Genomic DNA, 17,274 nt, shown 5'->3' on the forward strand with positions numbered 1-17,274 from the left:
GTAACAAAACACCACCTCTGTAAAGCCATAGAAAGCAGTGGTCCTTCATTATTTGAAACTCACTGGAGTGCACCTGCAGACCAGGTCTCCTCCGAACCGGGGAAGTCTAGGGCGATTTTTGCTTTGGAATACAGTCTCCTCCTGTGGCTTCCTCTATGTTTTCTATTCAGCTGTACGTTTACTTGCCTGGGTCCTGTGTCAGTGACCAGCAAGAACAGTAGCTCAATCAGGTCTAGATGTTTCAGGAATCAAAAGTTGTGTATCTTAGGGAGAGACCACTAAGAAGCCAAGGCCTGTATATAAAGTTGTAATCCAGAGTTCTAACTCTACCAGACTCTAGTGAGGAGGGTGGAGGATAATGGCCCACAGCAACCACGTTTCTTTTGTTTAAGAAGATGTTTTCATTTTCTAATTGTAACTGTGGAGCATAAATTGTTTATAACAATCTGACTCAAAAGAGATAAAATTCAGCCCTAAAACGTTTCATAAATCTCACTCATGGAGGTGTTGAAATCTCATGTGTAACGCAACACAAGTCAGGTTTGTAGAATAACTGGCTGATAGGAAGGAAGAAGAGCCCGTGAGATCAGCCACTGAATGGGCTCTGTCTTCTGGGCTCAATTTTCTCACCTGGAGTAGTTGGGCCAGCTCTTCTCTGATTTCCGTGCCAGTGTGGTAACTCTGTGAGTCCACCCAGTGGTCAGCCCCAGGCTGGCCCCCGCTCACAGGAGGCTCCTGCTCAGAGTCTGTTGCTGTGTGGCTTTGCTGGATGACAGATTTAAAATAGAAAACCAAAAATGGGAGCTGAGAATGCTTTGTTCTTCTCTTTAAACCTCCATCTAAATATGTGCTTTTACTTAGAACATAAACTTGTCCTTTAAGATAATTTCCTGATAAATTGCTCTTTTATCACACATACATTCTCCCTATTTGATAGAACAATAGTCACTATATAGAAACTAGTAAAATGGAGGCCAGGCTCAGTGGCTCATGCCTATAATCCCAGCACTTTGGGAGGCCGAGGCAGGAGGATCACTTGAGGTCAGGAGTTCAAGACCAGCCCGGCCAACATGGCAAAACCTTGTCTCTACATGGTGGTGCACACCTGCAATCCCATCTACTCAGCAGGCTGAAGCATGAGAATTGCTTGAACCCGGGAAGCAAAGGTTGCAGTGAGCTCAGATCGCACCACTGCACTCTAGCCTGCATGACAGAGTGAGACTCCATCTCAAAAAACAAAAACAAAAACAAAACCTAGTAAAATGGCCTCCTGCTTTTTGAGGTTGGAATGTTCATTTTGTGGATCGTTTGTATCACATTTTCAACCCCAGACTGGCCCAGAAAATTCTGATCTAGTTCCCATAGCCCATGCCATCATGTGACTAATTTCAATATTAGCCTCAGAAAAGCATACCTGGAAGGGAGTGTGTACAACCAGGGAGGGAATCCCAAAAGCTCACTGTGAATGACTTTGAATTCCACATGAGGCTGATGCCCAGCAGGGATTCAGAGCCTGCTTGTTGATGGATTGACTGGCTGTTCCCCTCCATGAGCCCACATAATTAGGAGCTGACTTCATTTCACATGTGTTTTAAAAGAGTTAAATACCGGTAGCTTGAGAAATTCCATTCACCTGCCAGGCTTTGAGGCCACCCACGCCATCTTCACCCGCCGTCCCCACATTTGCTGCTGTTGGGAGAGGCTCAGATGACACTGAGCAGGAGGAACTTTGAAGAAGGGTAGAAGCACACGGCAGGCTCTGTGCTCAGATGCCAATATGCTTTCCACTGCCTGTTTCCAGATTTCTTCTACCAACGGGCTGCTCTCCCCAGCAGTCGGCTCTGGGGCCAATGATAAGACAGCAAACTGCAGTCTTTAGGAGGCATATCCTGTGTCATGGTTCTTGTAGGAGATCTGACGAAGGGCCAGGAAGTTTTACTATCCCCACTGAGCTAATTAAGTCTTGGAGACTTGGGTCACCAGCATCACACAATTAGAAAGCAGCCAAGTCATGATGGGCGCCAAGCTGTAGAACTTCTAATTTCATATCAATGCGGTATGAGGACGAACCGTGCCCTCAGTGTGCTTTGTGATTAGAGTATAAAGCTGGAGATGCGTCGGAGGTGGTCCGCGTTCTGCCAGTCTCCAGACGGTTCAGGGACTTTCTCCTTGGCTGCTCTCAGCTTCACCCGTCAGCATGGCTATGACCCTGTGTGAAGAGGCTTGTCCATTTTTGTTTTAATTTTGTCGGGGGAAGGTAACTTATGAATTGAGTGGAGAAACAGATAAATGTCTGATTATCAAAAAGGTGAGATGTACTTCTTAACTACGTGCTGCTGAAGGGAGAATGTAGGGGGGAACAAACTGAAGCTAATCCTGAGATTTGGAATGTGGAGAATGACCAATGTTGTACATAACACATTTGTAGGAAGGTGAGGAAGTTCGTAAGGTGGGAACCAGGACCTGTTCCCCCTGCAGGCTTTTTGTGGCTGTAGAAGCAGCAAGGAGGATTAGACAGGCTTTTTCTTTCCTTGTTCACCACTTTCAAGGTCTTGCTTCTTTTCCAAATTCTTCAGGACCACACAATGAGTTCCATAAAGGAAATGTAGGAGAACATCATGAAAATAGTGTCTTGCTTGACTGTGGTTTCTTCTTTGACTCAACTTTCAAAATGCTCCAACATGTGGCCTGTGCTTTTTTGTTTTCAAATCATAGCTTATCATTCATCTCGTGGTTGGGTCTTCATAGACGTAGTGATTCTGGCTGTTAAAACTTACCTATTGTGCAGAGGTAACACAGCTTGGTTATTCTGAGGAAACTTCTCTAATCACAGCCCATGAATATAACAAAGTGCATAAATTGAGAGGAGAATATTTCCAAATATTAATTAAAATGGGATTGACTTCAAGTCCTAAAAGCTTAAACACTAGGGTATAGCAAGGGGTATGTTGGAGATTAATACTTCCACAATGTTTCTGATTCATTCACTAGTTTGATTTTCTTTCTTTTTGCTGCTCTTGGGGAATACTTTTATCCTTATAATAAAGAAGATGATTTATAGGAATTATCCAGAAGAAGGGCAATATTTGTTTCACACAATTAGCGATTCTCTATGTCTAATAAAAGGTAAATTTGATTTGCTGAAGTTTAGAAAGGTGTGTCAGATCTTAAATATTTGTTCCTTCAGCATGGGATAATAAGGATATTATTTTCTGTTATTGACATATTGAACTCCAAGTCTTTTTTCCACCACCAAAAGCCTTTTCTGCATAAAATCCATAGAGAAAACACCAGAGCCCCCATATCTCAGTTTTTAGTGTACTGGTATTTTGTAGAGGTCAATATACCTCATTTCTTTAAATTGTTAATAAACTTTAGACATTTTTCTTACTCTGGATTTTTAATCATAAAAACAAAGAACAGATGTGAAAATGGCACGCAGTTAACCAAATCTAATCTAAGGGTACAGATACATTTAGGAACCCTTTTATTATTACTCATATTTTGCAATGTACATGGAAGCAATGACCTAGCATGGTGATTAGAGGTACAAATCCCAAATGCTCTTTGAGTGTGAAACAGAATATGTTTGAGATAAAACATAGGGGTTTTATGTAATTTTTAACATGGTCTTTTTAAAGAGTTTTTCTAAATACATTTTTGAGATTAAGCATGACACTTACTCACACATTATACCCGCTCACCAAGCTTTTCCTGAGGCTGTGAGATGGAGGACTGTGCCAGCTCTGCCTGTCCAGTCAAACACTGTGCAGTAGCTGTACCAACTTACCTCAACCCCGCCTTTTATAGGCCTTTGGCTGCTGCACGCTTTCTCTCTCTCTCACTTTCAAACCTGTGGAGACACAGACAGAGGAATCAGATTTACTTTCTAAACATTTACTATGGAATTTCTGTTGTTTCACTGTGTATCATGATAAATTGTCTTGAAGGTATTGGATTCAAAAGAACTCTTAATTCAGCCCCAACATGTGCTTATGAATCTGAGCTCCCAATGCAGCCGGCACCCCTGCCTGACTCTCGGGAACCTGAGGCTGTCCTCTGTGTTGCCTACACGCCACTGTGAAAATAGACCATTTAAAAGCAATTGCTGCAAACATCTGCTTCAGAGTTGGCAACAAGTAAAGTTCATGAACTCTTAGAAAGCCTAGTAATGTGAGGAGCACAGTTAATACACATCTGGCGAGGCTATAGATAAAGCAAGCCAATGGAGAAAATAAGTCATTCTTGAAATGTATGAAAAATACAAAATTAATTTTTAAAATCATATTTGCCACATTGACTGGTTTATCTTAAGATCCATTAAAGAAATTAATAATTCACAACAAGTATTTTAAATGGCCTTCTGCTTTTTAGCAACATCCGTTTTCCTTATGTCAACTTTTTCAACCCAGCTGCAAATGGGACTTACAGTTCTGTGAGATGATAGACGGTTTGACTTGCAGTTAACGTGCTATCCATGCTGTTGCAACTAAGCTTCCAGTTCTAGCCACTTTTTCCTTTTCTTTTCTTTTTTGTCTTTTTTATTTTCTTTGCAGAAGACCATCAAATGAATTGTCACAATACTCGAATAATGCAAGACACAGAAAAGGATGATAACAATAATGACGAATATGACAATTACGATGAACTGGTGGCCAAGTCATTGTTAAACCTCGGCAAAATCGCTGAGGATGCAGCCTACCGGGCCAGGACTGAGTCAGAAATGAACAGCAATACCTCCAATAGTCTGGAAGACGATAGTGACAAAAACGAAAACCTGGGTCGGAAAAGTGAGTTGAGTTTAGACTTAGACAGTGATGTTGTTAGAGAAACAGTGGACTCCCTTAAACTATTAGCCCAAGGACATGGTGTTGTGCTCTCAGAAAACATGAATGACAGAAATTATGCAGACAGCATGTCGCAGCAAGACAGTAGAAATATGAATTACGTCATGTTGGGGAAGCCCATGAACAATGGACTCATGGAAAAGATGGTGGAGGAGAGCGATGAGGAGGTGTGTCTGAGCAGTCTGGAGTGTTTGAGGAATCAGTGCTTCGACCTGGCCAGGAAGCTCAGTGAGACCAACCCGCAGGAGAGGAATCCGCAGCAGAACATGAACATCCGTCAGCATGTCCGGCCAGAAGAGGACTTCCCAGGAAGGACGCCGGACAGAAACTACTCGGACATGCTGAACCTCATGCGGCTGGAGGAGCAGTTGAGCCCCCGGTCGAGAGTGTTTGCCAGCTGTGCGAAGGAGGATGGGTGTCATGAGCGGGACGACGATACCACCTCTGTGAACTCGGACAGGTCTGAAGAGGTGTTTGACATGACCAAGGGGAACCTGACCCTGCTGGAGAAAGCCATCGCTTTGGAAACGGAAAGAGCAAAGGCCATGAGGGAGAAGATGGCCATGGAAGCCGGGAGGAGGGACAATATGAGGTCATACGAGGACCAGTCTCCGAGACAACTTCCCGGGGAGGACAGAAAGCCTAAATCCAGTGACAGCCATGTCAAAAAGCCATACTATGGTAAAGGTAATATTTCTACCTAACGTAAGTTGCCTCATGAAAACATGAGCTAGGGTAAAGGATGTTGGTGGTAGTCTACAGTTAAAGTGTGACTCACACTGAATTATGTCTCTACTGCACATTCTTAGAGTTGATTCCAGAAGGATATTTTGTGATTACGTTTCTGACGAGCAAATAAAATATTTGTCTGAGAAATACATAAAGCAGCTTAACGTCATATTACTAGAGCAGATGAATAGTAGGATATTTCAGTGGGAAATGCATTCCTTGGGAAGACAGGGGTAAAGCACAGACACATCACATGATAGAAAATATTAGGGTAAGCCTGTGCTATTATAAATGAACCACAATCTATGCTGAGTGGCAAGGGTTTATGTAACAATTAGTCAATCCGAGATAAAGCACATATTTTATAAATTGGATTGGGGAGGTGGCATCATGATTTGTAAAATTATCAGCAAGTGACAGTTATTGATGAGACTGCCCTCGTAGAAAACACCCCTGATAGAAATTGAACAGTAACTGAATGACCGATAACATAAGATAAGGGCAGTGACTGCACATTAATTATCTTAAGATAGTAAGGTAATGGAAACCATTTGCTATGCAAGGCATGGTGTGGCCTCAGCTAAGATCAATAGCAATTTCTTTAGGATATTCATTCCCTTTAACTGATTCCATTCCATTGTGGAAACAGTTATGGCGCTTTTCTCAAATATTAATTTATTATAAAACACTCAAAAACTATCCAATATGATAGTTTGAGCTGAGTTTTCTTTTACGAAATATGTGGGCACATGTTTGCATATGTCAATGTATTTAGCTATCTTTACATATATATGTATACTATATGTATGTAAGTAGATCATGTGTATATGTATCTCCAACCTGAATGATTGTCTTCATGTTTGTAAAGAAGACGGTGTCCACTTTCAATATGAGGCAGGTTCTAATTCAGCCTCATGCATAACCTTGACTTTGTGGATATCTCCATCACAATATTCTTTTAGAACTCAGTAAGAAGCAATTTAAAACATGAAATTGGCAGTTCATTAAATCCCTCTATGTTAGCACCCAAAAGATCCTTTTATGTTTTTTATTACATTCTACTCACTACGAATCCTGAGTTTCCTCACTGCGAACCCAATAGTGAGGTTCAGGAATTTACTTGAAAATCAGTTGCTGTATAAATTTCAAGCAATCAGAAAAACTGCACTTTTTCCCACTGTGGCACAGACGTGTATTCTCCTCTCAATGTGTGCACCTACCTTCTGCGGCAAGCTAGGCATCGCTACAGCCAAACGCAAACTGTAGAGGTACCTTAGCCAGAGGCTCGGGGACTCTCGGCAGGTGCCTGGGCACAGACAGCATTTCAGTCGCAAGGTGAAGCTTTGCCCGTTGCAGTGTTGTTATGTAGCGAAGAGATTGTTTTTTAGAGGAAAGAGAATCAGTAGACTCTCTAGCTCAGTAGAGCTTCAGGCCTGATTTGGGCATTTTAAAGACTATGGAACATAGCATGCATGTTTAAAATTATAGTGCTATCATTGTTAACAAGATGGGCTAAAATTATCTATTAGAAATTTTTAGTTGAATTTTTGAGAATCATACAGGAATGAAACATTTTTATTTTGGGGAAGAAATAGTGTCTTCTTTTCATGTGATTGCTCAGTTGGACAAATATATTTTAGGCTTATGTTTTAGACTCCCAGATCCTAGATCTGAGGATGGAGTTTGGGCATGAAGTAATGTAGCGTGTGCTGTGTCAAGGGAAAGCTGATTGAGCTTAGGCTTGTGTTTTAGACTCCCGGATCCTAAATCTGAGGATGGAGTTTGGGCGTGAAGTAATGGAGGGTGTGCTGTGTCAAGAGAAGGCAGATTGAGCTTTTTGCAAATTCTGTGTTGCGGTGGCTTCTTTGGTTTCTTGGTCCCTTTAAGTTCAGCAGCTTTATGCAAATTTTGACTCGCTTTGGTTTTTGTTTTGTTGTTTTGTTTTGTTTGCAAGAAAATGGAATTCAAGGTGCTTGCTTCCCCTGTATAAATGGGGGTTGGGTGGGAATGAACAGTAAGAACTGAGACGTGCTTTTTCCCTCATGGGAGGAAAGGTTGCAGATTTGGACTTTCCTGTAAGCAGAAGGCCTTGACTCCAGTCTCACCCAGCTGTTCCAGGTCTTCCTGCTCTGACCAAAGCTCACTTCCATATCTGTCAGTGTCTTCCACATTATTCCAAATGTCCTTCGAGATGTCTGTAGTTATATTCAGAACCAAATACATGCAGCCAAGTAAGGCCAACAAAGTGGAGCAAAGAAACTCCCTTAAAAAATAGTGCGGGTGGATCACGAGGTCAGGAGATCGAGATCATCCTGGCTAACACTGTCTCTACTAAAAATACAAAAAGTCAGCCGGGCATGGTGGTGGGCGCCTGTAGTCCCAGCTACTCGGGAGGCTGAGGCAGGAGAATGGCGTGAACCTGGGAGGCGGAGCTTGCAGTGAGCCGAGATTGTGCCACTGAACTCCAGCCTGGGGGACAGAGCGAGACTCCGTCTCAAAAAATAAAATAAAATAAAATTAAATTAAATTAAAACTAAAATTGTGGTACTATCTCACCAACACAGCCAACAGAGAATTCCTGCAACCACTAGCATGTCAACAGGCTCTATTTTCAGACACTCTGTTATTTTATTAAAAATGGAGAGAACACTTGTATTCTCATTTCTACACAATCTTCTCAAACTGATTTAAATTATCAACGAGTAACATTTCCAAAATCTTGAGCTAATGCAAAAGGCCTGGATCATGGACCTCCTCTGTCATCTACCCAATTGCCTGCTCTAACAGAGGGAAGGGAGCAAGCTAAACAGCGCACTTTTTTTTTCTGTAAGTTGTTGCAAAAGGTGTTTGGTTAAATTGTTGGTCCCTTTGCTTGCTTGGTTATTTTGTGTTTGCTTGTATGTTTGCTTTTGAGATTGCAAGAGAAAAGAAACCAAGGGGAGGTAACGGTGAAGGCAAATAGCATGACCCCACCTCAACCAGGACCTCATGCATCGAGAGGAGACTATACCCTTGTTGTCTTCCAAAACCCAAAGTGCTTTGGAGCCACATTGTTTTCATGCAAATCCCTACTTAATTTCACAACACTTTCAATATCTGTGAAGTCATATATTTTGTTAGGTAATCCTAAGTGTCGTGGTAAAATAGGGTCACTTAAGGACGAATAATAGATACACCTTACACTTTTTTGCACCAGCCACTAGCCATTTACATCTAGTTCAAAATCTCTTATCTCAAGTTTATGATTGTCAATATTTCTTTTGAAACTGTTACTGTGCACTTACTACTTTATATTTGTAGTGATTTATATCTACAGTAATTTATACCAACATTATTATGAAATTACTGAAAAGGCAATAAAGTGCTAGGCATTTTTGTTTGCAGGTGTAAGAGAAGTTTCAGTAATGTAATTAGAAATTGAAGCCACAACCACATAATTTTAGATTTGTTCTCAAAGGTTCTTCTTGACATAATGGTAGGAAAGTAACGGATGATTGTACAAATGGTATTTCCCTCAACACCAGTGCTGGCTTAAGAGTTTCCAGTACAGGAGAGGCACATTATGCAGAATAAGATGCTAGCTAAAAAAGAAAAGGGGAGTGTTTTCATATGAACATGATGGCATTTGCTACTCCTGCTAGTCCTTTGTCTATTTGAAGTTCACCTGAACGAATGAAAAGTCTGTAAAAGTTCAAAACATTCTAAATCCAGCTTTTATTGATATAAAGTGAATTCTTAACTGAAAGTAAAACATGTATTTTCTAGCAATCATGATTAGCCTGATTAATGGAATATCAAAAAGAACTAATCCCTAAAGAAAATTTAACTATTGCATTTCTGGACTAACTAATAATAATCGCTATCTGTTGGTGATCTGAGCAACTGGTTTTCAAAAACTGGCTAAAAATACAGTGTTTCGCACACTTAGATTTACTGTTTGGTCTAGCTTTACTTTAGAAATATTATCTGAAGTTATTATATTGCATATTTATGAACTGTAGTCAATTCTGGGTATAGAAATAATTTTATTAGCAATATCATTACATTTCTGGCCTCTAGTATTGAATTTTTTTTTTAACCGAAGCTCTGCCCTAATTTGCCCTTGACTGGTACTTGCAGAGAAGCCGACAGGGCTGTAGAAACCCATTACTTCTTAATTTTGTGTATGCATGCACGGCATTCTACGAGCCTTCCTCTGGTTCCAAGTACAGATGAAGAAATCAAAACAAAAGGCTGCTCCCGTGGCTTCTGAAACATGTTGATTACCCGTCACCTCTGTCAGGTGGGCTTTCCACCTTTTTGGTCATTTGCTTACAGTGCCTTCTGAGAGTTCAGTTTATTTTCAGAAAAGCGCTGAATTGGTGTGCTACGAAACAATGTCACTTGACCTCCGGAGAGCAAATTTCAATGTCAGTAAAATCCTGCAGCTTCTAGTGTATGCGATCAGAGCACTCAATAAGAAAGAAATTCAGCTAAAGAGTTTTTGAATGGAATGACACTCTCTGGTTGAATTTCATGGAAAATTGCTGAATGATGATGGCACAGAATTTCGTTCTCTAAGAAGGTCACTGTCTCATCACGATTTACGTTGATTCCTTTGAGCAACACAGCTTATCATGTAACACACGGGAAAATAATGAATCAGAGTTAAGGTGAGGGGTAGGCTTTTCTTTTCTTTAGAATAAAAATTAAAATACTTTATGATTCATGATTATACTGTGTAAGGTTGAAAAAAGTCACCCAAAACCAAAGAACTATCTAAGCAAAGGTCTGATGTCACAGCCTAGCCCCCGACACCTGCTTTATTTCTTTCTTTAGCAAGGTTTCTTCAGATTGTGAAATAATCACATTTGTCTTTGATTGGTAAACATTTATTCTCTTGGCACCTGTTGTCGCTTTTAGATCCCTCAAGAACAGAAAAGAAAGAGAGCAAGTGTCCAACCCCCGGGTGTGATGGAACCGGCCACGTAACTGGGCTGTACCCACATCACCGCAGCCTGTCCGGATGCCCGCACAAAGATAGGGTCCCTCCAGAAAGTAAGTCCACGTCTCACCACTACCCTTGGGGGTGCAAACACCCATGACTCTGTCTCTGTCATCCCTCTTACCTGACATCATCTCCATTGTACGGCTCGGTGCGACCTGATTTAACTAGGCCCCTACTTAACTTGATGGGCAACTGATCCAGGATTCGTGGGCATGCCAATGGCACAGCCCCAGGAGAGTGGTGCACCATGAAGCCCACCGCCCCTAACAAAGCTCCTGCACAGGCCTGGGTTCTAGTCCCGAGTTCAGCTCTGACCTGCTCTGTGACCTTGGGCAGGTTGCTTCCAGGCGTCTTTTCTCATAATTACAGAATTGAATTCGATGGCCTCTAAGACGTCCCTTCCAGCATGAAACTGCCAGGAATCCCAGAGGAGAGAGGCCTTGAGACAGACATTTCTTGCCCAAATATCTGGATTTCTGTACATCATCCAAATGCATATTTAGATCTGAAGTTTTATTGCATTTCACCTGTAAAGTCTGTCTCATGTCATAGTTGTCTCGACATTTCAACACTATAGGTTCTTCAATAAGGAAGGAGGTTGAAATCAGATGGGTTTTGATCTTAAGCATTCTTTTTAATTAATTAGGTTCTGATCATGTGGAATAAGTCCATGAATATAGCTAAATTTTTTTAGAATGGAAATGATATACATCTTTTTTTGTTTATCCTTTCAGCACATAAAGTATGCCAATAAATTAAATACCGCAGCTAGAATTGATGGTTCAGGGAAAGGACACATTCTCAGAAATGAGTATATGAGTTTAAGGTTCTGGTTTTGAGTCTACGGCATGGGAAGAGTTTCCCTTACTGTCTAAGACACAGTTTCTAGTGGGGAACATGTCATAACATGGCTTGAGAGATGACAAGATGACCAGTTAACTACTTTAAGGCCCTTTTGAGGACTGTCCCATTAAAATGGGTAACTTTGAGATATTTGAGAGCAAAACCTGTCAGCACAAAGAAACGTTCTCAGGAGCATTTGGGACTTAGGAAGTTTTTGCTGAACATTTTCCAGTGAAAGATCTTTAGATGCGATTATGGCTCCAGGTTTTCAAATGGCTCCTCAAAATAGCAAACCTGTGTGTTTTGGAACCAGCTTGTGAACAAGCCTGAAGAGCCATAAAAATAAACAAATCCGAGCGAGTGGCTCCAATCCCGTGTGTTACATGAGCAGGAAGACAGCATGGTTTGACAACAGCTTCCATGTACCCAGCACACACTTGGTGCTGGGACGCAGCTCACACCCAGCAAACACGAGTTCACTGAACCCCCAGTCGACACTGCAGGGCAACACCCCCCTTTCATTCGGATGAGGAAGATGAGAGTCAGAGACTCTGCCACCCATTCTTTCCAGAGGTTAGCCAATGCCTGGCAAATTGAGGATATGCCATATCTTCTTAAACAAATCTGAGCAGGTACTAACTTACTCAAGTAAGCTCCGGGCTAAGATGTAAATCCGTATCCGTCTGACCTCTGAGCCTGTCTGTCTCCTCTGAAACCTGGGTTTGGTGTTCCAGTTTCTGTCTGAACACACGATGTGACACCCAGCACCTTGCAGCTCTCTGTACTTCATCTTCCTCATCTGCAAAGTGAGGCAGGAGGACCAAGCTCTAGTGTTTTAAGAAGAAAGAGTTTCTTTATGTGTTTTATAAGACCTACATTTTCACCTTCAAGGTAGATTATCAGCTCCTTTTTATGGATGGGAAATTCTTCTGACTCCCTGTTTTCACAGGACAGGTCTAAATGAAGTGGGACTGTGGAGTGGGACTGGCAAGGTGCCCTTCGCGCCGGCTGCAGGTGCCTCTCAGGGCCAGATCGCTCTCGGAGGCAAGGAGAGTCAGCTCTGACATGGGCGGCACAGGTGCATGCCAGACAATACAGAGGAGGCTTCTCAGCCTTTGCTCCTGTGCGATTCTTTATAACACCACAAGCATTTACTAAAACAATTAGAGAATTCCATCCATAGAAGGCTTTTAATTTTTTTTTCTGGGCTAGTTTCCCCTAATCATCATTTCTGTCCAACTAAATTCCATAAAGAAACCAGCAGCACACTGTGTCAGGACCACTGAGGACACGCCATTGCCCGAGACACTGTACTGGCCCTCAGAGAGCTCCCAGCCCGGCTGAGAGAAGGACATGGGCATGAGGCTGGGGCTCTGCACGAGGCCGGGGCTCTGCACGGTGGGGACTCCACAGCATGGTCTAGGCGGGATGGAGAACCGCTCCCAGGGCCCCCAAGGCCGCCGTGAGGTGATGCTCCAGCTGTCCTGTGTGAGAGGCGAGGAACCCACAGCATTTTCTAAAGGCTGTTGTAAAAATCCACACAAGAGATCAGGGCATGGAAAAGACAGTGGTTGTGGGAATGGAAAAGCTGGGGCAGATTCACGAAACATCCAGAGATAGGCGGGCAGGCTGTGGAGGGCAGCACATGTGAGGAGTAAGAGAAGAGGGGAGACCAAGAGGCTGCCAGGGATTATAGCCTCGGTGAACTTAAGGACGCCAGGGCCGATAATCCGTACAGAAAGCTGAGCAGCAGGGCCACATTTGGTGGAGAACCGGGACTTGTATTCTTCCCACTTGAGTTGGAGGAGCTGCATGATATTCCGCAGGGTTTGGGAAGGTGGCTCTGGAGGCCTGGGGAGGTCAGGTGCAGAGGTGGCTACCTGGATACCGTCCTTGGAGCAGCATTCGTGGAAACTGATGGTGGAATTGCTTAGGGAGGAGGCATAAAGCAGGAATGAAGGAGGGTCCATACATGGGAAGTTTGGCCATGAATGTATGGTAAGATGACGCACAGAAACAGGAGCAGGTGGAGGAAAATCAGAGAAACAGAAAACCAGGAGAGGAAGGTGTTTCTGATAAAGCCCCGTGTGTCTGAGAGGAAGAACTGCAGGGGTCACAGGGTTTTTTTGTTTTTGTTTTTGTTTTTGTTTTTTTTTAGACAGAGTCTCGCTCTGTCGCCCAGGCTAGAGTGCAATGGCGTAATCTCGGCTCACTGCAACCTCCGCCCCGTGGGATCAAGTGATGCTCCTGCTTCAGCCTCCTGAGTAGCTGGGATTACAGGCGCATGCCACCACGGCTGGCTAATTTTTGTATTTTTAGTAGAGATGGGGTTTCACCATATTGGTGAGGCTGGTCTCGAACTCCTGACCTTGTGATCTGCCCGCCTCAGCCTCCCAAAGTGCTGGAATTACAGGTGTGAGCCACCATGCCCGGCAGGGTTTCTTGAGTAAAAGCCTCTTGTTGACGCCGAGAGACAGATGTGAGAAGAGGAGAGAGGGATAGGAGCTGCACATGCTGCAGAAGTTTGAGAAATGTGATTGAGATGGATGAAGTAGCAGCAGAGTGTAGACCAAGGATAGCAAGCACACTCCACCTCAGGAGGATTCAGGGGCAAGGCTGGGAGTGTGCATCCCCACGCAGCAGGAGAGAGGCGTAAGGTGCACTTGCCATCTGGACCTCAGGTCAGAGTGACCCCCGTGCGCCATCCCCAGGGAAGACTGCATGTGAAAAGTTTACCATAAAAGGAAAGGAAAGGTGCAGGTACATGTCAGAGGGGAGCCGTGTGAAGAGAAGCATTCGTGTGCTGTTGTCACACGGTGGTGGACAAATGGTAAAGAAGAAAGAATGAACGAAGTAGGTAGATCGACGTCCTGCAGGAAGGAGGACCACACACATGCTTCCTGGAGAGGCCTCCCTGTAGGGAGGAGCAGCACTTCTTCCTCTGGGACAGGGAGGAAGGGGGCAGGGAACTGTGCTTGGATCCTCTCAGAAAGGAACCCTCCTGTCACCCCCTCCAGCCAGGTGCCAGCACAAGATGAGCCAAAGGTGGACTCACTTTGATCATTCATTTTTCTGACAGCACTTACTAGGACCTACCACATCCAGGACAAGCCAGGAACTGTGGGAGCGATAAAGCTAACACCAAAGCAAACTCTGCTGAAGGGACTGCCCAGCAGTAAGAAGACAGGGTGTGGACTCAGATAACAGCAACACCATGTGGATGTGGGATTCAGTGCCCAGCAGACTGCAGGGGAAAGAGAGAGGTTGTTCTAGAGAAGGAGGAAAAGTGTCAAAAATACAATTACATAACTAGGGTAGGCAGATCTGTTTTGAATAGACCTTCCATGTTCACCTGGCCTCAGGTAAACCTTGCTGTCAGGGAAAGCCACCACCCCATTCCCCTGGAGTTTGGAGACAGCGGGCTCAGAGGAGCAGAGCATGATGCAGACAGGGTCCGTGTGGGGGTCCCTTCGTCCCTGCTAACCTTCCCCCAGAACCCAGAGTAGTAGAGCGTTCATGAAGGACCAGAAAAGAAGGAAGACACAAATAAGTCAGGTCCAACACCACTGCTGGGAAAATTCAAGCAGCTCTCCCCTGCCGACCGGCCAGTAGCATCCTTGCACCACAAAAGGTGTCCATGCGGCCTCTCCCGCTTGTTAATTTCACAGGGTAAAAACGCAGAACGCTTACTATTCTAGCTCATCCTATTTAAAGAATAATAAAGCACTTGATTCCTAAAGGAAGAGTGATTATTTAATTCATTTTATTTAAAATTAAGGTTTGTGGTTCTGTATTCATCTACCCACCACGCGTTCATAATGCTGTGTGTTTCCAAAGCACAGGCATGTTTTTAAAATCCCCAGCCTCTGTGTTGTTCTATGGCTAATCAATACTCCATGCTTATGCATGGGTAATGTCTGTGAGGCCCTCACTCCCCTAGCCCATCAGGAAAGAGTCGGTTCTGTGTTCTATGAACTCCCCAGCTCCTGGCTCCAGCGCCTCTGCTGTGTGAGGCCCTTAGCATAGGGTCCACTCAACCTTCTTTCTCTGGCCTTTCGTGTAGGGTCCGTAGGGTCCAGTCAACCTTCTTTCTCCTCCCATGTGTGTTTTCCTGGCCATGCCCATCACAAACGTTTGTAGGACTGTCTATCATGAGCGACCTGGCCTTTGTTAAATGACTGCATTTTCATGTGTCCTAACCGTGCCTCTGTTTTAACGCTGGCTGTTCTCTTTGCCTCTCCCTGTCAAGTCCTTGCCATGCATGAAAGTGTCCTCAAGTGCCCCACTCCGGGCTGCACGGGGCGCGGGCATGTCAACAGCAACAGGAACTCCCACCGAAGGTAAGCCACGCGTGCGTCACTGGTGTGGGAGGGAGCACCGGCTGCTCTCCATGCCTCCTCCTTCCTGGGGGGCCTACCACGCTCCGTATGGTGCTCCCCACGGTGCTCCCCAAGTGCGGGCACCTCCATATAATGCACGGGAGAGAAAGCACTCCACGCCCTTGTGGTGCAAACTGGATGGTTTTAGTTGCCCCACCCACCTTATCATAGCAGGGTATAGTATCAGGAGTGGAAACCGTGACCATTTACAATGGCTGGAAGGAAGGAGACCAAGCCTTTGCTGTCCTCCGAGGTGAAGACAGGGCTGTCCTAGTGTTCATTGGACAGGACGTGGCCTGGAATGCAGCACGCCTGTACAGTGTGTAGCTTGGCTTGGCTGCCCTTGGAATTCTGTGGAAACCCCAGGTCACAAGTATGGACGTCTTCAGAAAACCTGCAGATGTTTAGCAGGTTGAGGGGCAGTCTGTGGGAGGCTGGGGTGCCGGGGAAATAGACTCTGGACTCCCGCTAACCAATGGACTCAGAACCACTCTTTTGTTTGTGAAAGATCTGAGTTCTCTTTTCCTGTCCTGTGCAGACTTGATAAGAACTACTCAGCTGCCCATAATATTCCGTTCTTATCTGGTAACTTTTTTTTTCCCAGAGGCCAAAAAGTGATTCTTTTAAAGTTTGTCTTACAGTCTATGGTTTTATTAGTTCACATAAAATTGTATCTAAAAGAAGGAAACTGTTACAAGCTTCACTCTAATTTTTGCTTGTCTGACTGGCAAACCTGGTCCTTTGTGATAATGAAACAAATGACCACTGTGCCCTCCAGAGACATTCAGGTGTTTAATCTGCAGAAGCAGGAAATGATCGATAGGTTGGAGAGGTGCGTGCTGTGTGCTGTTCGATGCAGCATCCGCAGCATCAGGGCCTCCGTCAAACCTCAGCACAGGCGTATTTTTGGGATATGACACATATATGGGGTGAGCGTCTGTGCATATGAGCAGATACGCATGTAGACACCCACAGAGCAGACACGGTGATTTCACATAAAGTGAGCTTGCACACAAAAGAGCCCAGCTGCTGTCTCCTCCGTCTAGACTAAGCCTGAACTATTTGGCTCCACAAAACATTTTATTGCAGTCCTAGAAATCATTCTGCTTTCCTCTCCACTTTCATTTCCCTGCTTGTGGAGAACACCAAAGGGCTAAAGTCAGACAGGCCCCCCAGAGGCCACAGTCAATAGCATTTAGGAAATCAGCTTGGAGCTCCATCTTCTGGTAACAGTCAATTCATTGCCATTCTTGGGCTTCAAAACTCATCCTACTCAAGCTGTTAATTCTTCATCTCCAGAAATGGAATCTGTCTACAGTTTTCACCAGCTATGTCCTCCCGAATGCATGGGAGCTGGGATGCTCTCATTGGGAAGGATTGAATACACCTCACACACAGCACTGCCGCCAGCATTCTCTGCTGGAGACCAGCAGAAAGCGTGCACCTGGAAACATGACTACCTCCCCCTCTCCCAGTCCACCCATCGGGA

The 17,274-nt window shown here is 44.2% G+C and overlaps 1 protein-coding gene across 12 annotated transcripts in view; it reads left to right on the forward strand.

Moving 5' to 3' along the window:
• The window catches only part of MYT1L (myelin transcription factor 1 like), a 559,436-nt gene that overhangs the window by 415,720 nt on the left and 126,442 nt on the right, over positions 1 to 17,274 (forward strand). For 7 of the 12 annotated variants that reach the window (XM_024354177.3, XM_009441910.5, XM_063789385.1 and 4 more), the window contains exons 10-12: positions 4,557 to 5,528; positions 10,479 to 10,613; positions 15,656 to 15,746. In XM_024354177.3, coding sequence (XP_024209945.1) covers positions 4,557 to 5,528; positions 10,479 to 10,613; positions 15,656 to 15,746 — 1,198 coding nt within the window. Of the gene's footprint in view, positions 1 to 4,556; positions 5,535 to 10,478; positions 10,614 to 15,655; positions 15,747 to 17,274 lie in introns of all 12 variants that reach the window. The other 5 variants (XM_009441909.5, XM_063789383.1, XM_063789384.1 and 2 more) reach the window with 1 other exon arrangement.

The sequence above is a fragment of the Pan troglodytes genome, chromosome 12 (genome assembly GCF_028858775.2).
Source record: "Pan troglodytes isolate AG18354 chromosome 12, NHGRI_mPanTro3-v2.0_pri, whole genome shotgun sequence".
Lineage (NCBI taxonomy): Eukaryota > Metazoa > Chordata > Mammalia > Primates > Hominidae > Pan > Pan troglodytes.